Here is a 25,506-nt window from a genome sequence, read left to right as displayed (position 1 = left end):
AGTGATATGCAGCAAAGGGAGCAAGAGTTAAGAGTAAGAATAAAGGGCTAGCAGCTTCCAGCATTCACTGGTGGGTGGGGGGCACGTAGACTCCTATTATATGGAAATTAAAAACTAGAGAAGTTGAGGACATCTGGTTTTTACACTGAGGAACACACATACAGAAGTTCTCCTGTGAAGTGGAATTCTGGAAAGGATCACGCTTGCTCCCCAGCAAAGCACCTGCCAATCTTGAAAGTGCATCAGTTTTCCATCTAGGCAAGGACTCTTGCATAACACTGAGGGAAGGGAATTGACAGCAAAGTCAGACCAGCTTCTCCAAATCCAGCTCACCATCCTTGTCTATTGTTGGTACTTGTGGGTACAGGGTGAAATCCTAAAAGTTGCAGAGGAGATGGTACAAAAAGTGACACAACAGGAGTTTCCTGGGAAGGTTGGAGCTTGGTATAAACTGTCATTTGTTCTGGTTGTAGGCAAGTGTGGGATGACAGCTTGCCCTAGCACCAGGGACAAGAAACTCTCCAGTGCTTGAAACCAAGCAGGACACTGTGGGTCCCTCATGGGTACAAAATCCTGAACGTTTCCCCCATTTCTTGTTTGTAGCAAAAGTTCTGTCAGCCTCCTAGACTTTCCCTGATTTCCAAAGGGAAGATTCAAACAGTTACCAGTTAGGGGAGTTTGGGCTTCTTGAGCATGAGGTGCCCATTTTCCTTGCTTGGCTCTTGCAATAAAACTTTCTCTGCTCCAAACTCTGATGTTTCAGTTTGGTCTCACTCTGCATGGGGCATGCAAACTTGGGTTTGACAACATGCCCAGGACTTTTGATGATGACTGCAAAGCACAGTTGGGGAGATACATGAAACACAGAATCCATGTGGGTAGGTCATTGGCTTTGTTATGGCAGTGTTCCTAGTGCTGAGAACACTATATGGCACATAATAGGTGAAAAAAAAAATAATTGTATGTATCTGAATGAGTGAGAGGTAGGGAAGAGGACTTGATCCCAGTTAGAAACTAAAAGACATCACTGAAAAAACAAACAAACAAATGAGACTAAGAGGTGGGCAAAAGCTATCCTGTGCCATGCATATCATGCTAATGGGTTGGAGACTTGTCTTGCATAAAAACAGGAGACCTTGAAGAGTTTTTAGCAAGGAAGTGACATAATATGATGGATTTGTACTATAAAGACCAATTTTATTTGAGGTGGGCATGCACAGGTGGAAGTAAACCCAAAGAGAAAGACACTAAGCTACTGAGAGATGAGAAGGGTATAAACTACGGCAGTGTCAGTAGGAAAAAGCAGGTGCAGAATGACTTGAGATATAGAATAATTAGGACATGATGGTTGCTTCAGTGTGGGGGTGGGGAAAGAGAGATAGGAGATAAGAAAACACATAAGTGGGACTTCCCTGGTGGCGCAGTGGTTAAAAATCTGCCTGCCAATGCAGGGGACATGGGTTCTATCCCTTGTCCAGGAAGATCCCACATGCCATGGAGCAACTAAGCCCATGTGCCACAACTACTGAGCCTGTGCTCTAGAGCCTGTGAGTCACAATGACTGAGCCTGCATGCCACAACTACTGAAGCCAACGCGCCAAAAGCCCATGTTCCACAACAAGAGAAGCCACTGCAGTGAGAAGCCTGCGCACTGAGACGAAGAGTAGCCCGCGCTCTCCGCAACTAGAGAAAGCCCATGTACAGCAACAAAGACCCAATGCAGCCAATAATGTAATTAATTAAAAAAGAAAACACGTAAGTAACATTTGATAATTAATTATGAGGGCTGGCAAGGAGAAGGAGGAGCTGACCCATATCAGCAATAATTACTGCTTGAAACACAGAATTGTATCAGGTGGCAGCAACACAAATATCCAGCATGTGAAACAGAAAGAAGCAGGGCACAGGAAAAAGGCTTTAAATTCCTAACTTTTCACATCAGTTCACATACATTGTAGCATAAACTCTTTGCCTGGATTACTCAAAATCCCATCCTTCCTTATGGAATGTTTGCTCACTTGATCTGATTCTGAATCATCCTAGTAGGCACAACAGCTGAACATACTTTTTTTCCAGAAGGTAAATCATATTTGCCTTTTAGCCAAATTTGCTGGATCAAATGCTTTGCTGCATGGAGTGTAAGGAATTGAAAAGATTAAGTAAGGATAGTTCTCCAAGGGAAAAAAAAAAGCCAACTAAAGTGAATCCTTTCAAACAACAGACAAATATAAAAATACAGATTTGTGTACACATAAAAAGGCCTAAAAGCACTGATACCTAAGTGGCAATAAGCACATCCACCACCCAAATCTTGGTTTCTAAGAATCATTCTGTAAGAAAAGAACCCAGAAATGGCTGATCCTAGGGCTGAGCTGAGAAAATACAAAGTGCACCTGGAGCATCGTGTCAGAAAGTTACAAAGTTCTAAAGAAAAAAAAGTGATTTCTCAAAAGGACACAGGAGAAAATCTGAGAGAGAGCCCAATAGCCAAAGATGGAGCAATGTGAATAACAAAATAAATAATGATAGAATTCTAGGGTGAGGTTGACCTTTTTTCTTCTTTCAATACTGTAAAGATGTTGCTCCACTGTGTTTCCAGTGAAAAATATGGTCTCATTCTTAACTTTGTTTCTCTGTACATAATGTGTCTTTTCACTTGGGCTGATTTTAAGATTTTCTGTTTACAATTAGTTTTAAGCAATGTGGTTACGATGTGCTTTGGTGTAGTTTTCTTAATGTTTCTTGTGCTTATGGATTATCGAACTTGGATCTATGGATTTATATGGTTCATTAAATGTATAAAATTTTGGCCATTATTTTTTCAAATACTTTATGTGCTCCTCCCTATTCTCCTTTGGGGACTCAAACTATAAATTAGACCATTGTGTGTGAAGTTGTCACACACTGAGGCACTCGACTTTTTTCCAGCTTTATTTTTTCACTCTGTATTTCATTTTGCATAGCTTCTATTGCTGTTTTCAAGTTCACTAATCTTTTCCACCAGGTCTAAGTTATCATTAATCCCATCCGGTGAACTTTTTATCTTAGATATTGTATTATATATTACTAAGTCCAATAAAAACTACAGCAGGATTTCTTTGTGTAACTTGAATGGTTGATTCTGTAATTCTTCTTAGAAGAGATATGGTAGGTATGACAAATTTCTTTAGCACTGATGTTTTACCAGGACCCTTGACTTTGAATAGCTCTTCTAGGAGCTTCCTAGAAGGAATACTGAGGGTCTGTGTATGTGGTTGAAGAAGTTCGAGCATGTGTGCATTTATGTGTGTGTTAAGGAGAAAGTGATGGGGAGTGGGAAGGAATTCTGGGATATCAAAGGAAGTGAGACTTGCACTAGTGGTGGAATCCTAGTATGTTTCACTGCTGCACTTCCAAGTACAGTTCCTTTTACATTTTGTTTTCTTAATGTCTGCCATGGCACTTCACTCACGGGACCCAAACAATTTCTCTATTTCTCTTTCAAGCCCCATGAATCTACCAGAAGAACCAGTGTTTTTAGGAAGCAGTTCACAGACTTTAGCCTTAGTGAAAATTTCATCATTCTAGCTATTCCATTTCTACATGGGAGCTGAGCAATCTGGCTGTGGTAAGTGTACGTTATTAACTGCTCCCACATCCAGTCTATAAGCAAGCCCTTTTGGTTCTGTTTCCAATCTGTCCTTTTCTCTCCATCCCCATTGCCATCACCCTATTCAAATCACCAACATATCTTACCTGGACCATTGAAGTAGCCCTGTACCTCGTTCTCTTCCTTCTGTTCTTGCCCTACAAAGCTACTAAATGATTTTTTTGTCCATTTGTTTAATTATTGCCTTTGGGCAGATTCTACAAGTTTAACAGGCAGGTCAAAAGCAATATTTATGTAAAAATTTGCTTATAGTTATTATCTAATTCATTACCTCCAAAAAGTTGAAATAATTTGCACCTCACCAGTATTTACACCTTCATCAACTATGAATATTATTATTCTGTTTAATTCTTTGCTATTCTTAAAGTGGAAAGGGATGTTTCATTATTCTAATTTACATTTCTTTGGTTACTAATCGGACTGAATATATCTGTCTATGTTTTTTGGCAATTTGTATTTCTTATTTTGAAATTGCCCTGTTCATGATTCTTTGCTCATTTGAGGGGAAGAGAAGATTACTTGTCTTTTTAAAATTGATATATAGAACTCTTTGTAAAATATAGATACTAACCTTTTCACTGCCCTATATATTACATATTTTCTCCCCCAAATGTATTTTATTGCTGCCTTTATTTTTATTTTTTAACCAAGGATCCAATAAAGGTTGTTTATATTTGGTTGTTAGGTACCTTTAGTTTCTTTTTAATACAGAACAGTCACTCAAAAGCTTTTGTATGCTTATAGTTTTACTTCTCACTGTTGCACAGTGTTCCATGGTGTGCATCTGTCACACTGATGTATGCATCCACGGAGGCCTAGGTTGTCTCCTCACCCTCCTTCCATAAATAATGGCACAATACAAATTCCTGCCTATATCCTTCTATGGGTTGATGTGAGAATTTCTCTGAGATACATAAGCATAGTTTGTTGAATTGCTGAACAATGCATACTTATATCAATAAGAACTACCTGATTTCTTTCCAGAAAGGCCTTACCAGCCTAAATTCCCACCAGCAGTAGACTACCAAGACTTGTATCTTGTTTGACCCTTTACTGGCAGCAAAGCAAAGGTAAATTTCTAAATATATCTCCCTTGGTTTTATCCATATATAAATGAAGATTAAAATGCCTACCTTATAATGTTGAGATGGAGATTAAAGGAAACATAACATGTAAGTCACAGCACCAAACACTTACTAAATGGTAGCCAGTGTTATTATCATGTCTCTCCTATTAGGTTGTCCACTTGTTGATGGCATGCGTTTAAGTCCTCACCTACTTCTGCCTATCTTCTTCCATTCCTAACTCTCTGAGTTACTAATTGTCATTGGGGTATCCTTATTAACCTGACAATTTACTTCTAGAAGTCACAAACTGAGTAGCAAGAGTCTTGATTCTAGCACACATTGTAAAACATTTTGGTATGGAGAAATCACATTTAAATTGCTAATTTTACTAGATTCTGTGCAGTAAAGGACTAACACAGCAGGCCTGGCTTGCCCAAAGCCTACATATTCCAAACAAAGGTTTGGCCCTTGACTGGCTTCTGGGAGATAACCTCTAAGCCCTTGGGCTAGCCCTGTAATATCATCCCTGATAATAATGGCTCTGTTTACCTGGGGCCTTGGGCTATGCTAGGAAGTTTATGCTGACAATGTGATTTATGATGTGGGCTTTGGGCCACTTGGTGTCAGTTTCATCTCTGGAGGGGCTGAGGACTGTGTGCCTAAGGTCAGTCACTTGGTGTCCCATGCTATGTGACTGACCCCCAATAAAACCCTGGATGCCAAGGTTTAGGTAAGCTTCCTGGTTACCAGGACTTCATGTGCATTGTCACACATCACTGCTGGGGTAATTAGATGGTGTCTATAGACTCCACTCAGAGAAGACAACTGGAAACTTGTTGCATGGTCCTTCTGGACTCTGGCCTATGTGCCTTTTACTTTTTCTGATTTAAATCTGCATCCATTCGCTGTAATAAGCCATACAATGAGTTTAACAGCTTTTCCTTTTTTAATTAAAAATGTTTATTAATTTTATTAATTTTTGCTGCAGCTTTATTGAGGCATAATTGATGAATAAGAACTACAAAAATTTATGGTGTCCAATTGATGCTTTGATATTCATATAAATTATGAAATAGTCACCCCAACCAAGCTATTAACATATCTGTCACTTCACAGTTGCCATTTTCTTTTCTTCTTTTTCTTTTCTTTTTGTGATGAGAACACTTAGGATCAACCCTCTTAGCAAATTCTGAGAATACAATACAGTACTGATAATTACAGTCACACTGTTGTACATTGGGTCTTCAGAACATATTTTGCATAACTGAAATTATATACTCATTGACAAACATCTCCCATTTCTCTCTCCCACAAACTGCTGGAAACCACCATTCTACTCACTGCTTCTAGCAGCTTGGCTATTTTAGATTTCACATATAAGCAAGATCATGCAGTACCTGTCTTTCTGTGTTTGGCTTATTTGACTTAGCATAATGTCCTCCAGGTTCATCCATGTTGTCACAAATGGCCACATTTACATCTTTTAAAATGATGAATAATATTGCATAATATTGCATTTTCTTTAAACAATCATCTAAATATTTAGGTTGTTTCCATATGTTGCCTACTGTGAATAATGCTGCAATAAACACTGGAGTGCAGATATCTCTTTGCAATTCTGATTTTATTTCTTTTGGACATATACCCAGAAGTGGGATTACTGGATCATATGGGAGTTTTGTTTTTTACTTTGTTTTTTGGGGGAAACTCTATACTGTTTTCCACATTATCTGTAGCAATTTACATTCCCACCAGCAGGGTACAAAGGTTCACTTTTATTCACGTTCTTGCAACACTTCTTATTTTTTGTCTTTTATAACAGCCATTCTAACAGGTTTGAGGTGGCAACTCGTGGTTTTGATTTGCATTTCCTTGATGATGAATGAAGTCGAGTGTGTTTTCATATACCTGTTGGTCATTTGAATGTCTTCTTTCGAGAAATGTCTATTTAGGTCTTCCACCCATGTTTTAATCAGGTTATTTATTTATTTATTTGCTATTAAGTTGCATGAGTTCTATATATATTTTGGATATTAACCTCTTATTGGATATATAACTTGCAAATATTTTCTACCATCCAGTAGATTGCTTTTTCATTTTGTTGAGTATTTCCTTTGCTGTACAAAAGCTTTATATGCAATCTCACTTGTCTAATTTTGCTCTGTGGCCTATGCTTTTGGTGTCATATCAAAAAAAATATTTGTCCAGTCAGATTTTTTCCGTTTTCTTTCAGTAGTTTTAGAGTTTTGGGTTTTATGTTAAAAAATTTCATCCACTTTAAGTTAATTTTTATGTCTGGTGTAAGACAATGGTCCAATTTCATGGTTTGCATGTGAATATCCAGTTTTCCAAATACCATAACACACATATCTTTCAGTGAGTGCCATTATTTTCCTACAGCCTAGGATGTTGAACTAAATTATGTGGAATTCCAGGTCTTTGGCCTTGATTAATGCAGAATTAATTAGAAGGTAAGAATAAGGATCTATTTAATTCCTATGGTATAACTGTCAATATAATGCAGTAAACAATTCATCTCCTAAAAATTACTTTTATGACTCTGCAAGTCAAGGGAACAGACCTCACAGTGCCATCATCAAATATTACAGTGTTATATTTTTGGCAATGCATTTTAACCAGGATTTTCACGGACTGGTATGTATTTGGAAGATAGTCAAGAAAGATGACAGATTTATCTTGGCATTTCAAACAAATGGAATTAGACATTTTTGCATAGATATAGAAGGCAGAACCAGAATCAAAGCATTGCTGAAATAGGCATGCAGTTTTGGCTTAACAAAAGGACATAATTCCAAAATATGACAGCTATCCATAAATGAATTGGGTCTATTTAACATACCCTCTTCTCTGGCTATACTTAAGAACAGGGTAGAGGACAGCTGGTCTGTGTGGGAAGACATTCAGAAGTCTTTCTGAAACCTTGTAAATGTTACTAAAAGTAATTAAAGTATGTGGGCCGAGCGACTGGATGCAGAATGTCCTGCTTGAGCAGCGGAGGAACTAAGGGTGCTGGGCGTGGAGACCATGGGGGCATAGGCTACCGTGGAAACAGAATATTGACTCTCTCTGGGGGCGCAGCCCCTTTCTCACTTGCACACTTCATATCACTCTGTTTGGCCCTGGAGGATGGCTGGTTAGCCAGAGACGGGTAAGATTCCTCAGGGGAGGAACAACCTAAGACAGGCACAGTTGCAGAGGGGCCAACAGGGGTGGGGCACAGACCCTTAATCCTTCTGAGAGGTCTCCTGCCCCCAGGGCTGCTTGCTCTCCACGCCCAGCTCAAACCCACACCCTGCTCAGATCCACACCCTGCTCAAATCGGACCCAGGAGGCAAACAAAGATCATTGCCCCAGTCATGTGAGGCCTTTGTTTGTTTATTTCAAAGATAACCTTGTTTGTGGGACTAAACTGGGAGTGTCAGACCCTTAGGCTATGCCAAGAACTCAATAAAAGCAACCTGTGATAAATCAGCAAGGCTCTTGATCCTAGAGGTCTTGAGTCCCCCGGTCCCATTTTTCTCTTAAATCTGTGTCTGTGTTTTCTTTAAGCTTGCGGCACCCGTCACTCACCTCGAGTCCCCGAGCTGGTCTCGGCAGGTCTGAGGTATTGTTGGGGGAATTTCCTACTCTCAATTCAAGGGTGGTGGCTTCTAAAATCCTGTCAGTTTCCTAGTGCCTACTAAAAAGTCTTCAGTCAAGGCCAAGTAGCAGTAAAGTCCCTGATAGAAGGGGCAGTCTAGGTAGGTGACCTGAGCTCCATAAAAGAACTTCTATGTTCTTTCAGCAAAAGCTGATTTTGGACATCAATGCTTTCGGAAGCAATGTCTGATCAGTGAGTGTAAATGAAGCATTAACTCAGTACACCAAGTACTGTGGACTCAGTTGTGTCTTCCCCAAATTCACACAGTTGAAGCCGTTAACCCTCAACATAATGGAATCTGGAGCTGGGGCCTTTGGGAGGTAATTAGGTTTGGATGAGGTCATGAGAGCAGGGATCCTCTTGATGAGATTAGTGCCCTTGTAAGAGACACCAGAGAGCTTGCTTTCTCTCACATGAGGACATAGTGAGGTGGCCATCCCAGGAAGAAAGATCTCATTAAAATCTGACCAGCTAACACCCTGAGCTGAGACTTCCAGCCTCCAGAAATGTAAGAAATAACTTTCTGTTGTTTAAGCCACCCAGCCTATGGTATTTTTTTAATGGCAGCCCGACCCCAGCCCAAGCCCTGGAAGGGACCTAAGCCAATGGATACACGATAGCAAATCAAACAAAAATCTTTAGCATTGTACAAGACCCATCTGAAACAATACAAGATCAAATCAATAGTGAATGACTGAACTCATTCCATTCCCCAATTAAGTCCACCTGGGGCTCTTTAATAAGGAAGAAGGAATAAGCTCTTCAGAGTTTCAAAGTGTTTGTCATCTTTCAAGGAGGCATTTAATGCTCAAACATGTAATTAAAAATATTCTGACTATATCTGCACCCCAAATTTGTGGATTAGGTCCTATCTGTCACATTAGCTCTTTAACTAGCCAAGCCACTTTACTTTTGAAGCTTGGGCTAGCATCTGCAAAGTAGGATGTTTTATCTCACAAGGTCCTTTCCAGCCAGTAATCACAACAATTAACATTTACAGAGCCACAACTAGTGTTAGCTGATTTCTGTACATTAGCACTTTACCCAAAGAGGATCCGAGACTTTGAGTAGTCAGTTCATATTCACCGTGTTGGTAACATCAGGTAGCTCTCGACTGGAACTGGGACCTGTATGTTTTCTAAGACTGTCCTTCCCATGAATCCCACAGTCCAGGTAAGCTCTTCGTCAGCTTCTTTTTACATTTGAAGAGGAACAGAACATCGTAGCTATAATGTGATGGCACTTCCCCACTTCGGGACTCCAGATCCGGGGGCTCTGTTTCCGTGTCAGAACGTGCCCATCTACATACTTGTTAGGTGCACCAGGAAAAATTCGTTTGGCGGTTTGGCACCAAACCAAGACCAGAAATGCAGTGACTAACAGAACCCCCAGCACGTGACGCTCCCAGTTCGCCAGACTCGGCCAGTTCCATCTCAGGAAAAAGAAACTACGATTGGGGGCTTTGGGAGATGACGCATTTCCGGCGCGCTGCGGGTCCGGACGACAAGGAAGCCCCGGCGACGTGGAGGCGGGGCCTGAGGTGGGCGGGCGCTGCTGCGACTTTGGGCGCAGGCGCAGAGCTTGTGGCGGGAGCTGGGATCGGTCCGGGGCGGGGCCTGCTGCTCGGTGCCGGCCCCTGAGCTAGAGGGGCGGGGCGGGGCGGGGCGGGGCGGGGCCGTGCCGGCGGGCGGCTTCCCGAGTGCCTCCGCTGCAGCTGACGCGATTGGGAGCTACCTGAGTTGGGTTCGGTTCGGCTGCTGTGGCTTCGGGCGCCTGTAGCTGCGCTCCTAGCCTTGTCTTTGCGTGGCTGCGGCCTAGGCAGCTTTCGTAGCCCTCGGCGTCTCCAGAGGCGGCGCTGCCGCCTAACCCCTAGGCCGCTTTGGGCCGCGGAGCCCATGAGAGCGCGGGCCCCGCCGCCGCATTTGCGGCGTAGCTGTCGTCCCGGGGCGCCCCGAGCCGGCGGGGGCATGGCGGTGGCATGAACACGGAACCTCCGCCAGAGCCGGAGAAGAAGGCGGTGTCGGAGCCCGAGGCGGGAGCCATGCCGGAGAAGCGCGCGGGCTCGCGGGCCGCGAGCGGCAGCTCGGTGAGCGCGGGCTGGGAGTCCCGCGAGCCAGGGGAGGTTGGGCGGTGTCTCGGCCGGAGCCCGGGGACGCCTGATGTGGGGCTGGGGCCCAGGTCCCCTGGGGATGCGGAGACGCTGACCCTCTGCGTCGGCTAGGGGCAGGGGCTCTGGCTCTCGGAAAGCCTGTCCTTTTCCGGGTCAGCCGGCCGAATTCATCACTGCCAGGCTTTGCTAGCGCTGCGCTTGCTAGACAGAAATTTAGGCGACTTGGTTATTGTTTCAGGAGACGCCCGACGTGGGTCTGTGGATATAAGTCACTTGGTTCTTTCAGAGTTCTCCATACACGTGACAGTCGATACTGTGTTCCTTGTGCGGTTTCTGGCTTGTGCCTACTTAGAAGACGTGTGGAGAGCCTTTAGAACCGGCACCGGGCCCTGGACCAGGAAGTTGGCGGTGGAGGCTGGGCCGTGCCTTCCTGTTCCTTCTTCTCTAGGCCGTTGGGGAAGCTGTTGGTGAGCACGATTTCAGAGGAAGCTGCGGATCCCAGGGCCCGGCTCAGGAGCCTATTCAGGCCAATCTCTTTTAACAGTTTTACGTGAGATTCAGATGTCTTCTGGTTTAATTGGCCTGGATTCTGCAGAACAGGCTCTGTCAGTGGCGATTAGGTATCTGACGTTGGAACTCTAAGCATAGTGTCATTTCTTAAAGGTTTTTTTTTTCTTTCTTTCTCTCTCTCTCTTTTTTTTTTTTTTTTTTTTTTGCTCTATTTAGGACAGAAAATATGGAAACGGTACAATAAATAGAAACTAATGCCAAGGAGACTTTTTCCAAAGAAAAATAGAAATTTTAGGAAAGTTAAATTATATGCAATCGGCTTCAGGTTTAGTTTGCTTTTAAAGAATGCTAGATGGTGTTGAAGGCCCCTTCTTGCCCAAGTGACTTCTTATTTTTGAAAAAAGAAAAAAGGGGGTGGGTTGGGTTCCCCATTTCAAAGGTGAAGATTCTGGATAGTGGGAAGGTTTTTTTGGTAGGAGGAGGGGGATTCTTTAGAATTGGTTTTTCTCGTTTTGTTTTCGATTGCATGCAAAGTAGACTTGTCATCTTTCTGCCTCCTAAAGGAAACCAAACTGCCAGCTCCTCCTCCTGTCTTTGAATTGGTAGACCATAATTACTGACCAGTGGCCAAGCTAGTAACCTGAGAGGTAGTCTTCTTCATCCTTTTCCATCCCTTCATCCAGTACATTAATAAGTCTAGCTAAATTTACCAGGTAAAGATTTTAGCTTTTTTATTCTTTCTGCATTCCTGTGGTTCAGTTCCTCAGCATTTTTGACCTAGATTTTGACTATCTCTTGAGACCCTTGCTTATTTCACCATTGGGCTTTTCTCCACAGTGTTGATTAGTGTAATCTAATGTGTAGGTGTGATCCTTACTGCTGTCCTTAAATATTTTCATTGATTCTCTTTGGCTTACAGGATAAAAAAGTCACCTGGCAGTTTGAAGCATTGTAGCATAATGATTAGGTGAGCATGCTTGGAATCCCAGTTCCCACCTTTGAATACCTGTATAATTTTGGGCAAGTTATGTAACTTCTCCAAATTAATGATAGTTTTTACCTCAGAGAATTGTGAGGGTTACTACAACCTGGCACCTAGCAAGTCCTCAATAAATATTAGCTGTTATTGTTAGTCTTTCTCAATATTTTGGGCATGAATGTTCAGAATGTATAGGTGATCCCTGTCTGATAAAAAGCATTCAGTTCTCTCCCATTTACTAGTCTATACAGGAATTAGACCCCAACCTAAAAATTAAAGTTGCTAATTTTATGTGCTTAGAGCAGGAACTTTTGAGGGATGTGTACTCAAAAAAACTGAGACAGTTTACTCCCTGATTCCTTTTCCTATGAATCCTAATGCTAATATAGGCACAAATAGATTTCTGTCCAGTCTTTCCTTGTCTTTGAGTGTGCATCTAGTCAATATTGATAAATTGCAGTCAATTCTGACACTGAGTTTTGGTGCCTGCTCTACTTAGTGAGATGACTGGCATGGGCACTAGCAGAGTTCAGCCACTGGTGCTTTTTGTAATGTATGTGGCCTGTGAAAGCAATAAATGCCTTTAATCATATATGTTTGTGTCATAGGCCAGTACCCCCAAATTATGCACCTTTCCTGTTTGAAGTTTCTTTCTAGTATTACTTCCAGGTGCTACCTTCTTTGGCCCCCAAGACTTGACTTCATTTTAATGTATTGAAATTTCCTTATACCTTGATTCTAGTGTATTCATGGTTTCAGGTTCTTAGATGCTACTAATAATCACAAGCAAAACTGCCTCCGTACAGGGAATCAGCTAAAATTTTTCTGCCTTGTTTGGCAAAGAGATATATTGACCTGAATAATAGAAGGGAATCACATATTTATTCTAAGAGATCATTACATTCTAGAGAAGGGAGGTGTGTGTAGCAAATAAGTCCTTGTTTTACTGTCCTTTCTTTGCTCTATCCCTCCCTAATTGTGCATGTACACATACCTTGAAATGTTGTATCAGAATTATTTGTATTATCATTGAATGCATATTTCCCATAACCAGGTAAAGGAAAAGTCCTTTTGGAATCATTAACCTTTGAGCATCTGAAGAGAATTAAGGATTTTCTGCAGAGAAAACACAACTGAGTTTAGTATGTATTTCAGAATGTTCATGGACTCCAAAAAGCCATTACTTGGATACCAGTTAAGATCCCTGATGTAGGGCCTCTCAGGATCAATGCCATTCTGGTGACATTTGATGTCTTTTTAGTTGATTTTCCTCAGACTGTTTCAGAGGGGCCCCTGTAAAGACCAATTTTGATTTATAAGAACAAGAATATTATATATTACGTAGGCAAAAGGAAATAATACTGAAGAGCAGCTTGTTAGCCCAAAAAAAAGGTTAAAATGACTCTATATGTTTTGTTTGTAAAAAAGGTGAAAGAGGGGGCTTCCCTGGCCTTCTAGTGGTTAAGACTCCACGCTTCCACTGCAGGGGTACACGGGTTCGATCCCTGGTCGGGGAACTAAGATCCCACATCCCATGTGCCACAGGCAGCACAGGACCTAGGGACATTTTAGGGGAATTTTTTTTTTTTTTAATTAGCCTTCAGTTCTTAATACTGTTAGGAATCAGTTTGATCATTTTAGTAATAAAATAGTACTGCAACATTTCACAGCCAGAGTCTGTTAAGTGTAGCAGGTAAAGAGAAAAATGAGCATTTGTGAGCAGTTGATCTGTTGCAATTTATAAAAGTAAATGCGTCATGCTCTCATAGCAGAAACATTTATATTTCATATTTAGAATTATGCAGATCTCTAGACAACTTTCAAGGCTTTATCAGAACACAGATTTACTGCTGTTGTTGTATTGTTCTTAGGCCTGATATAGACAGGATTTTGTAAAACTTGCTTCTTAGGATATCAGAGCATCCTTTCCCACAGTTTTTCTTTGAAGATAGGGACTGTTTAATCTGAAATAGTCCTTTAGGAGATCATCAGTAAATGTATGTTAGAGAAGTAAATCAGTCTAGTTGAAACCAGTAATTATGCTTATCAGTTAAATTGGCTTGTTGCTTTTATATAATGTTTTGGTTGGCTTTATAAATCAAATTGAAGAGTTCTGTTTTCTTTTATTCTCTGAAGAGTTTATGTAAGTTTGGTACTATAGTTCTAGAACTTTATAGTTCTTCACTTTTTTGGGCTAATGTAGTTCTAGAACTGTTTAAATTTCCCGTTTGATTTTCTGTTTTTTTCTGTCAGTTTTAGTAAGTTGTATTTTGCTAGGAATTTGTCCATTTCATCTAAAATTTCAAATTAATTGTCATAAAGTTGTTCCTAACAGCCTCTTAGGCTCTTTTTTAATTACTGTAGGATCGTCTTTTTTTGTTGCTGACATTGGTAACTTTTACATTATCTTTCATTCATTCATTCATTTATTATTTTTGGCTGCATCTGTTCTTCCTTGCGGCACATGGGCTTCTCTCTAGTTGTGGTGTGAGGGTTTTTCCAGAGCGTGTGGGCTCTTTAGTTTGTGGCATGCAGGCTTTCTAATTGAGACATGTGGGCTCAGTAGTTGTGGAGTGAGGGCTTACCTGCCCCATGGCATATGGGATCTTGATTCCCCTACCAGGGATAGATCCCACATCCCCTGCTTTGCAGGACGGATTCTTTACCACTGGACCACCAGGAAAATCCCAACCTTATCTTTAAAAAAATATTAATTCTCGGAGATAGGATTAAGATGGCAGAGTCAGAGGACGTGTGCTCACTCCCTCTTGCAAGAGCACTGGAATTACAACTAACTGCTAAACAATCATCGACAGAAAGACACTGGAACTCACCAAAAAAAAGACACCCCACATCCAGAGGCAAAGGAGAAGCCACAGTGAGACAGTAGGAGGGGCACAATTGCATTAAAATCAAATCCCATAAATGCTGGGTGGGTGACTCACAAACTGGAGAACAGTTATACTGCAGAAGTCCACTCACTAAAATGAGGGTTCTGAGCCCCACGTCAGGCTTCGCAACCTGGGAGTCCAGCAACGGGAAGAGGAATCCCCAGAGAATCAGACCCTGAAAGCCAGCGGGATTTGATTGCAGGACCTCCACAGGACTGGGGGAAACAGACTCCACTCTTGCAGGGCACACAAAAATATGTGCTCACCAGGACCCAGGGGGAAGGAGCAGTGACCCCATAGGAGACTGAACCAGACCCACCTGCTGGTGTTGGAGTGTTGCCTGCAGAGTTGGGGGGCAGCTGTGGCTCACCGAGGAGGCAGGGGCACTGGCAGCAGGGGTTTTGGGAAGTGCTTATTGGTGTGAGCCCTCCCAGAGTCCACCATTAGCCCCACCAAAGAGCCTATGGGCTCCAGCATTAGGTGGCCTCAGGCCAAACAACCAACAATGTGTGAACACAGCCCTACCCATTAGCAGACAAGCAGATTAAAGTTTTACTGAGCTCCGCCCACCAAATCAGATTAAAGTTTTACTGAGCTCCGCCCACCCAGCCCTACCCACCCTCAGTCCCTCCCATCAGGAAGCACACAGGAGGCTCCCAGATAGCTTCCTCCACAAGAGGGCAGACAGCAGTATCAAGCAGTATCAGCAGTATTTCGTCTTACAGAACTGAAAACCACAGCCACAGAAAGATAGAGAAAATGAAAAAGCAGAGGACTTTGTACCAGATGAAGGGACAGGGTAAAGCCCCAGAAGAACAACTAAATGAAGAGGAGATAGCACCCTTACAGAAAAAGAATTCAGAATAATGATAGTGAAGATGATCCAGGACTTTGAAAAAAGACTGGATGCAAAGATCGAAAAGTTTACCAAAGACCTAGAAGAATTAAAGAGCAAACAAACAGAGATATGCAACACAATAACAGAAATGAAAAATACACTAGAAGGAACCAATAGCAGATTAACGGAGGCAGAAGGGCGAAAAAGTGAGCTGGAAGACAGAATGGTGATCATCACTGATGTGGTAAAGAATAAAGAAAAAAGAATGAAAAGAACTGAAGACAGCCTAAGATACCTCTGGGACAATGTTAAATGCACCAACATTCGCATTATAGGGGTCCCAGAAGGAGATGAGAGAGAGAGAGGACCTGAGAAAATACTGGAATAGATTATAGTAGAAAACTTCCCTAACATGGGAAAGGAAATAGCTACCTAAGTCCAGGCAGCACAGAGAGTCCCAGGCAGGATAAACCCAAGGAGAAACATGCCAAGACTTATAGTAGTCAAACTGACAAAAATTAAAGACAGAGAAATGTTATTAAAAGCAACAAGGGAAAAACGACAGATAACATGCACGGGAACTCCCATAAGGGTAACAGCTGATTTCTCAGCAGAAACTATGCAAGCCAGAAGGGAGAGGCATGATATATTTCAAGTGATGAAAGGGAAGAACCTGCAACCAAGAATACTCTACCCAGCAAGGATCTTATTCAGATTCAACGGCGAAGTCAAAAGCTTTACAGACAAGCAACAGCTAAGAGAATTCAGCACCACCAAACCAGCCCTACAACAAATGCTAAAGGAACTTCTCTAAGCGGGAAACATAAAAGAAGAAACGGACCTACAGAAACAAAAACAAAACAATTAAGAAAATCATAATAGGAACATACATATCAATAATTACCTTGAATGGAAATGGACTAAATGTACCAACCAAAAGACACAGACTGGCTGAATGGATACAAAAAGAAGACCCATAGATATTCTGTCTACAAGAGATGGAATTCAGACCTAGGGACACATACAGACTGAAAGTGAGGGGATGGAAGAAGATATTCTAAGCAGATGAAAATCAAAAGAAAGCTGGAGTAGCATTACTCATATCAGATAAAATAGACTTTAAAATAAAAAATGTTATGAGACAAGAAAGGATATTACATAAAGATCAAGGGATCAATCCAAGAAGAGGAGATGACAATTGTAAATATATATGAACCCAATATAGGAGCACCTCAATACATAAGGCAAATGCTAACAACTATGAAAGAGGAAATGCAAGGCAGAAATAGAGACACAGGTGTAAAGAGCAAACACATGGACACCAAGTGGGGAAAGCAGGGAGGGTTGGGGGGGAATGAATTGGGAGATTGGGATACCACATTGTACACTCTACATATATGCTGTTTATTGTCTGTTAACTGTATCTCAATAAAAGTTCTCAAAAAAATATTAATTCTCTAGGGTCTTCTGGATAAATATTCACAAATTTTTCAAGTGGCAATAATTTCATGTCTTATTTCCGTATGTCTGTATTATATGAACTAGACTATTCAGGAAATTGTGCAGTCTTCTCTGCATAATAGGAATATATATATTTTCCCACTGTTAAGAATGATGTTAGATGTATAGATGAGATAAACATGCTTTATTACACTGTGGAAGCATCTTTTTATTCCCCATTCTCCTTGCTAGTGTCTTCTCTTTGCTTTGCCCCTTCTTTCCCCTTCCTTCCTTCCTTCCTTCCTTCCTTCCTTCCCTCCCTCCCTCCCTCCCTCCCTCCCTCCTTCCTTCCCTCTCTCCTTCCTTCTAATTCAGCATCTCATAGAACCTTCACAGGTGGTTTATGAACTCTGCGATGTGCCCTGGAGAAAGACGTTATGGCATAGCAAGGGCATTGTTTTATGAAAATTAGAAATTTGTCCTTAATACCTGTAATCAACTATAACAAATAACAGTTTTAACCCTGCAGAAACATATATCTGATCCTATCTAGATGCCTGGCTTCTTAAAAATTTATTTATTTATGGCTGTGTTGGGTCTTCGTTGCTGCGTGCAGGCTTTCTCTAGTTGTGGCGAGTGGGGGCTACTGTTTGTTATGATGCATGGGCTCCTCATTGTAGTGGCTTCTCCTGTTGCAGAGCACAGGCTCTAGGCAAGCGGGCTTCAGTAGTTGTGGCACTCGGGCTCAGTATTTGTGCCTCCAGGCTTTAGAGTGTAGGCTCAGTGGTTGTGGTGCACGGGCTTAGTTGCATGTGGGATCTTCCTGGACCAGGGCTCGAACCTATGTCCCCTGCATTGGCAGGCGGATTCTTAACCACTGCACCACCAGGGAAGTCCTGATGCCTGACTTTTTTATGTGTAGCTTTGTATTTGCTTGTCTTTTAAAAACAGCTTTATTGAAATATAATTATAAAAACTATATATGTTTAGAGCATACAGATTTATGTTTTGACATGTGTATACACTTGCAAAATCATTACCGCAATCATGATAGTGAACATATCCATCAACCCAAAAGATTCCTTGTGCCCATTTGTACATCCTCTCTCCACCTCCATCTTCCCAGGCAAGCATTTATCTGCTTTCTGTCACTGTATAGTAGTTTTCATTTTCTAAAGCTTTATATAAATGGACTCATACAGAATATATTCTTTTTTGTCTGGCTTTTTTCAACTCAGATAAATTATCTTGAGATTTATTCATATAGTTCTATAAATCAGTAGTGCATTCCTTTTTATTGATGAGTAGTGTTCAGTTGTATGGATGTATCACAGTTTGTTTATCCATTCATCCCTTGGACACTTGGTTTATCATCAGTTTTTGGCAGTTACAAATAAAGCTGTGATGAGCATTCAAGAACCAGTCTTTGTACAGAGTATACTTTATTTTTCAAGTAAACACTTAGGAGTGGAATGGCTGGATCATATGGTACGTGTGTTGTTTAACTTTTTAAGAAACGGCCACTTTTTAAAATTTTAAAATTTTAATTTTAAACTTTACGTTGGCACTAGCACTACGAGAGTTCGTCTGCATCCTCATCAACACTTGGTCAGTCAGTTTTAGCCATTCTAATAGATCTGTAGTAGTATCTTTCTGTGCTTTTATGTTGCATCTCGCTATGGCTAATTAGGTCCAACATCTTTCCATACACTCACTTGCCATCTGTATATCCTCTTGGGGTAGTGTCCGTTCACATCTTTTGCCTATTTTTGTTGTTGTTGGGTTGTGTGTTATCTTATGATTGAGTTTTAAGAGTTCTTTATATATTTGGGTTGCAATTATTTTATCAGATATGTGTTTGCAAATATTTTCTTCTGAGCATAAGTTTTAATGAAATTTAATCTTATCAATATGTTCCTTTAGCGATTGTGTTTTAGGTTTCATGGCTAAGAAATCCTAACTCAGTATCACAGTAATTTCCTTTTATATTTTTAGTATTTTTAAAAATTTTGCAATTAGTTTTATGACCCATTTTGAATTAATTTTTTGTATGGTATAAAGTATGGATGGGAGTTCTTTTTTTGCATATGGTAACAAATTGTTGCATCATCTGTTGAAAAGACTTATTTACTGAATTTCCTTCGTCAAAATTCCATTATCCATATATGTGTCAGTCTCTTCTGGATTCTCTGTTTTGTTTCATTGATCTATTTGTTTATCTTTACATCAGTACCATTTAATCTCTATTACTGGACATTCATAATAAGATGTGAAACAAGTAGAGTTTGTCCTACAACCTTGTTCTTTTGTTTTAAAACTGTTTTGGCTATTCTGGGTCCTTTGAATTTTAGAATTACAGATTCAGTTTGTCAATTTCTACAAAAAAAGCCTGCTGGTATTTTCATTGGATTTGTGTTGATCCACAAGATCAGTTTAGGAAGAGCTGAAAACATTATAGAGGCTTCTGATCCACAAGCGAAGTGTTTCTCCATTTATTTTCGATCTTTAATTTCTGTCAGCTGTGCTTTATGATGTTCGACAGGTCCTTAGCATCACTTGTCACATTTTCCCTATATCGTACCGTTTTGGTGCTATTGAACATGTAATGTAAATGTAATATAAATGTAGATTATAAAGAAATTCACAACTGTTTGTTGCCAATATATAGAAATACAGTTGATTTAAGAAAAAAAATTGTGATGTAATATACAAAACTGTAAATTGTAACAAAATTTACAATTTAATTATTTTTAAGTGTATAGTTTAGTAGTAAGTATATTCACATTGTGCAGCCCGTCTCCAGAACTTTGTCATCTTCTAAAGCTGAAACTGTATCCATTAAACAGTGACTTCCCATTTACCCCAGCTCCTGACCACCACCATTCTGCCTTCAGTTTCTGAATATTAACTACTCTAGATACCTCATGTAAGTGGAATAATGTACACTGCTTGTCTTTTTCTGACTGGCTTATTTCACTTAGCATAATGTCCTCAAGAGATTGTCTTCAAGATGGTTGAAGGCATGTGTCAGGATTTCCTTCAAGACTGAATAATATTCCATTTTCTTTATATGCCACATTTTGTTTCTCCATTTATCTGTTGATGAGTACTTGGATTGTTTCTATGTTTTGGCTATTGTGAATAATGCCACTGTGAACATGAGTGTACAAATAATGGATTGGCCAAAATGTTAACATCTTATGGAAAAACCCAAACAAACTTTTTGGCCAACCCAATATTTCTTTGAGATCCCACTTTCAGTTTAGGGGTAGTTTTCAACCTTATCTTTTTCCAACTGGCAGCAGATGACCTGATTGACAAAAGCCAGATGTCCTAGTTCATCTGAACTTTTCAGGTCATGTTGAGAAAGGAGGGGGTTGGTGGAGATTGTCCTTTGCCCAAGTACACGCTCTCTAGGCCAGACTTCTTAGTGTGGAGAAAGGGATGGGTGGGTAAGTAAAGGTCTTTGCTTTACTTTGCCTGGGGAACTGTCTGCATTTGACTCCTATTACTACTTAACTCAGGTTGCTGTAGTCCAGGCTACCTACCATATGTATGTGCTGGTTCTGTTTGTGGAGAAACTCAGGCTCTCTGAGAAAGGTATTGTAAGTAATACAAGTGGTTAGTAGCACGCACTCTGGAGGTATATGACTCCCTGGATGTAAGACCAGCTTTGGCACTTACTAAGAATTGGACATGTACTTAAGTTCTGTGCATCTGTTTTGTCATCTATAAAATGGGGATATTAATAGTTCCCATCTCAAAAGATTGTAGTGAGGATAAAATGATAGTAATGTGCTTTGATCAGGGCTTGACATGGTGTCTGTTGCTGCTGCTGTGAAAGGATAATTTTTGCCTGTGTATGTCTCAGGATCTTTTGTAATAGATTGTCCCTTACCTGTGTTCTTGTTCTTCGGAGTGTTTATTTCAGTTTTAAATTTTACATTATGTGAAATGGGAGCAGGCCTAGTTGTTACCATTGTTCCCAGATCTAGCCGACATATAGTAGAGCTCAACAAGTGTGTGTTGAATGAATTGATCACTTGGAATTGATTTTTTTTTCTTTTGGGCTGCACCACATGGCTTGCTGGATCTTAGTTCCCTGACCAGGGATTGAACCCAGTGAAAGAGCCGAGTCCTAACCACTGGACCACGAGGTAATGCCCTGGAGTTGAATATTTTTATTGTTAAAGAATGTTGATAGAGATAGGAATATTTATAAAAACAGTTCTCGGGATCTTAGTTTGCTTTAAGTTGGGTGGTAGTTGATTTTTTTTTTTTAATCATGTGTTTTTGCTTATTTTTTTGACTGCATTGAGTCTTCGTTGCTGCACATGGGCTTTCTGTAGTTGTGGAGAGTGGGGGCTACTCTTGTGGTGTGCGGGCTTCTCATTGTGGTGGCTTCTCTTGTTGCGGAGAATGGGCTCCGGATGCGTGGGCTTCAGTAGTTGTGGCACAAGCTTAGTTGCTCCGCAGCATGTGGGATCTTCCCGGACCAAGGCTCGAACCCTTGTCCCCTGCACTCGCAGGCAGATTCTTAACCACTGCACCAAAAGAGAAGCCTGTAGTTGATAAATTAAGGTTGAAAACTTGAGTGAGGAAAAAGTTACTTTATAAATATTTAGTGAGTGCTTGGTCAATCCAACATGTCTATCAAGCCATGTCATTTATTCAACTATTTAATATAAGACTGAGAAAATTTGTACAATTTTTGTGGATAACTTATCTCATCTGGAGGAATAAGCAGTAAAATTGTTTTCCTGACTTGCATTCCAGTATTATTAGGTAGGAGGAAGAAAAGCAAAGCTTTTAGATATAGTGATTTATTTATTTTTTTAAAAAACCATTTGTGTTCTCCTTTATGTTTAAAAAGCTTTCTAACATAGAATTTATTTTTGATGGAGCATTTTACTAACCAGGTAGATATTAATGATATAAGCAAAAAGTAGCATATGTATGAATTATTAAAGTATTGAGGGGTAATAGTGAAACATACTTTTCATGCATGTCTTTTATACTAGTGCAGTACTGACTGAATCTTGTGGCAGTACTTTCCAAATATGGAGTACCAATTTTCAGTTAGAATATATTTTAAAATAATTTCTGTTTAGAAGTATAATAGAGCCAATAGTTTACATATAGACTTGGTTCCTTAAAATGTCAACCTCAAATATTTCATTTTAACATTGTGCATGATTTAGTAATGTATTTGGTAAGGGGATTTATTATTGTATATAAGAAGTCCAGGAATAGTGTACTTAGAATTTAATATCACCAAGGACCTGGTGGGCTCATTACATTCATAAGCTTTGTTCTTCACAGTGTGTTGGCTTTTGGTCTTTAGGATTGACCCCTGTGGTCTCATGATGGCTAACAACGCTGTCTCACATCCTTACACAGTAGTGCCCCTAAACCGGGTGTGCAGTGGCATCTCACTGTGGTTTTGATTTGCATATTTGCATGTCCCTGTTGGCTAATGATGTTGAACATCTTTTCATGTGCTTATTTACCACTTGTTTCTCTTCTTTACAGAAACGTTTATGCAAGTCCTTTGCCCATTTTTGAATTGGGTTGTCATTTTATTAGTGAGCTCTAAGAGCTCTTTATGTATTCTTATTTCAGAATATATAAAGGTCCCTTATGAGAGAGACCCTATCAGATATGACTTTTGCAAATATTTTCTTCCAGTCCATGACTTGTCTTTTTATTTCACAGAGCATGTTTTAATTTTTTTTTTTGCTTAACTTTTTTTCCTTCCAATTCTATTGAGATATAATTGTCTATAAGTTTAATATGTACAGCATAATGATTTGACTTACATATATCATGAAATGGTTATCACAGTAAGTTTAGTGAATATCCATCCATAGATACAAAATTAAAGAAAATTTTTTTTTCTTGTGGTGAGAACTCTTAGGATTTACTCTCTCAACAGCTTTCATATGTAACATACAGTTGTGTTCACTGTATGTATCATATTGTATATCACATCCCTGGTACATCCTTATAGCTGGAAGTTTGTACCTTTTGACACCTTCATGCAGTCATGCCCCCGCCCCACCCTCCCCAACCCTGTGGTAACCACAGATCCGATCTCTTTTTCTTTAAGTTTGTTTCTTTGTTTTTGAAGTAAAAGTGACCTACAACACTGTGTCACACAGTGTAGTCATTTGGCATTTCTGTACATTTCAAAATGATCACCACAATAAGTCTAGTTAAAATATGTCACCATACAAAGATATTATATAGTTATTTACTAATTCTGTTTTAATTCTTTTAGGAACCCCATACTGTTTTTCACAGTGGTTATAGCATATTACATTCCCACCAGCAGTGCACCAGGGTTCCAATTTCTCTACATCCTGGTCAGCAATTGTGATTTTCTGGTTTTAATTTTTGTTTTTAGTCATAGCCATCCTAATGAGCACAAGGTAATATCTCATTTCGCTTTTGATTTTCATTTCCCTGATGATTAGTGATGTTGAGTATCTTTTTCATGTATTTATTTTTGCCCAGTTTGTGATTTTTTTTGTCCTTGATTTGTAGGACTTTTTTTTTTAATATACTCTGGATATTAATCTCATCAGATATGTGATTTGCAAATGTTTTGTCCTATGGATTGTCTTTTCACTCTGTTGATAATGTCCTCTGGTGCACAAGTTTTTTTTTTTTTTTATTTTTTTTTTTTATTTTGATCAAGTCCAGTTTATCTACTTTTTTCTTTTGTTGCTTTTTCTTTTGGTGTTATATCCAAGAAATCATTGCCAAGTCCAGTGTCATGAAGCTTTTTCCCTATGTTGTCATCTAAGAGGTTTATAGTTTTAGCTCTTATGTGCAGGGCTTTGATGCATTTTGAGTTAATTTTTTTGTACATAATGTAAGGTTAAAAGGTCTACTTCATTCTTTTCCATGTGACTATCTGACTTCCCTAGCACCATTTGTTGAAGAGACTGTAGTTTTTCCATTGAATGGTCTTCGCACCCTTGTTGCAAATCATTTGACCATTATCCAAGTGTTTATTTCTGAATTCTATCATACTCCTTTGGTCTGTATGTCTTTCCTTATGCCAGTACCACACGTTTTGGTTGGCTTTGTAGTATGTTTTGAAATCAGGAAGTGTGAGAACTACAGTTTTGTTCTTCTTAAGATTATTTTGGCTATTCAGGGTTCCTTGAGATTCCATATAAGATCATAACATCCTCAAACAGAAATAACTTTACTCCTTCCTTTCCTGTTTGGATGTCTTTTCTTTTTCTTCCCTAATTACTCTGGCTAGAACTTCCACTGCTGTGTTGAATAGAAGCTGTGAAAGCAAGCATCTTTTTCCTCTTCCTGGTCTTAGAGGAAAAGTTTTTTCAGCCTTTGACTATTTTGATGTGAGGTGTGGATTTTTCATGTGGCCTTTGTTATATTGAGATAATTCCCTTTGAAGCTAGTTTTTTGGAATTTTTTTTTTATCATAAACAGGTGTTAATTTTGTCAAATGCTTTTTCTGCATCAGTTGAGATGGAGCATATGGGGTTTTTCCCCTTTCATTTTAATGTGGTATATTCCACTGGTTGATTTTCATATGTGAACTGTTCTTACATTCTAGGAATAAATCTCACTTGGTCATGGTGTATAATCCTTTTAATATGCTGCTTCATTTGGTTTGCTAGTATTTTGTTAAGAACTGTTTCATCAATAGCATAAGGAAAATCAGTCTCTAGTTGTATTTTCTTATAGTGTCTTTGGCTTTATACAGGTAATGCTGTCTTCATAGAGAGTGTTGATAAAATGTGTTCATTTGCGAGAAGAGTTTGAGAGGGATTGGTATTCTTTAAATGTTTGGTTTAAAGTGAAACCATCAGGTTCAAGGCTTTTCTTTGTCAGGAGGTTTTTGATCACTGATTCAGTCTCCTTATTAGTTCCACGTCTATTCGTGTGTCCTGTTTCTTCATGATTCAACCATAGTAGATTTTGTGTTTCTAGGAATTTGTCCCTTTCATCTAGTTAATCCAATTTGTTGGCTTACACATGCCCAGGTATTCACAACCTTTCTTTCTTTTCTGATTTTAGCCATTTAAGTCTTCCCTCTCTTTTTCTTGGTTAGTTTTGCTAAAGATTTGTCAATTTTTTGATATTTTCATAAATATCAACTTTTGATTTTGTTGATTTTCTCTGTTCCTTTTCTGTATTACATTTATTTCTGCTGTAATCTATTCTTTATTTCCTTTTCCTTGCTTTGTGTTTAGTTTGCTCTTTTCTAGTTTCTTACAGTGAAAAGTTAGATTACTGATCTCAGATCTTCTGTTATAATCTGGCATTTACAGCTGTAAGTTTCCCTCTGAGCACTGCTTTAGCTGCATTCAGCAAGCTTTG

The 25,506-nt window shown here is 39.7% G+C and overlaps 1 protein-coding gene across 1 annotated transcript in view; it reads left to right on the top strand.

Moving 5' to 3' along the window:
* Positions 1–10,057: 10,057 nt before the first annotated feature.
* Positions 10,058–25,506, top strand: part of MFSD14B (major facilitator superfamily domain containing 14B) — a 128,447-nt gene continuing 112,998 nt past the window's right edge. The window contains exon 1 of the mRNA XM_057720525.1: positions 10,058–10,463. Within this exon, the coding sequence (XP_057576508.1) occupies positions 10,356–10,463 (108 nt within the window). The 5' untranslated portion in view covers positions 10,058–10,355. The remainder of the gene's footprint in view (positions 10,464–25,506) is intronic.

Source organism: Hippopotamus amphibius, chromosome 2 (genome assembly GCF_030028045.1).
Source record: "Hippopotamus amphibius kiboko isolate mHipAmp2 chromosome 2, mHipAmp2.hap2, whole genome shotgun sequence".
Taxonomy (NCBI): Eukaryota; Metazoa; Chordata; class Mammalia; order Artiodactyla; family Hippopotamidae; genus Hippopotamus; species Hippopotamus amphibius.
The sequence above is the reverse complement of the archived record's forward strand: the minus strand, read 5'-3'. Positions and strand labels throughout refer to the sequence as shown.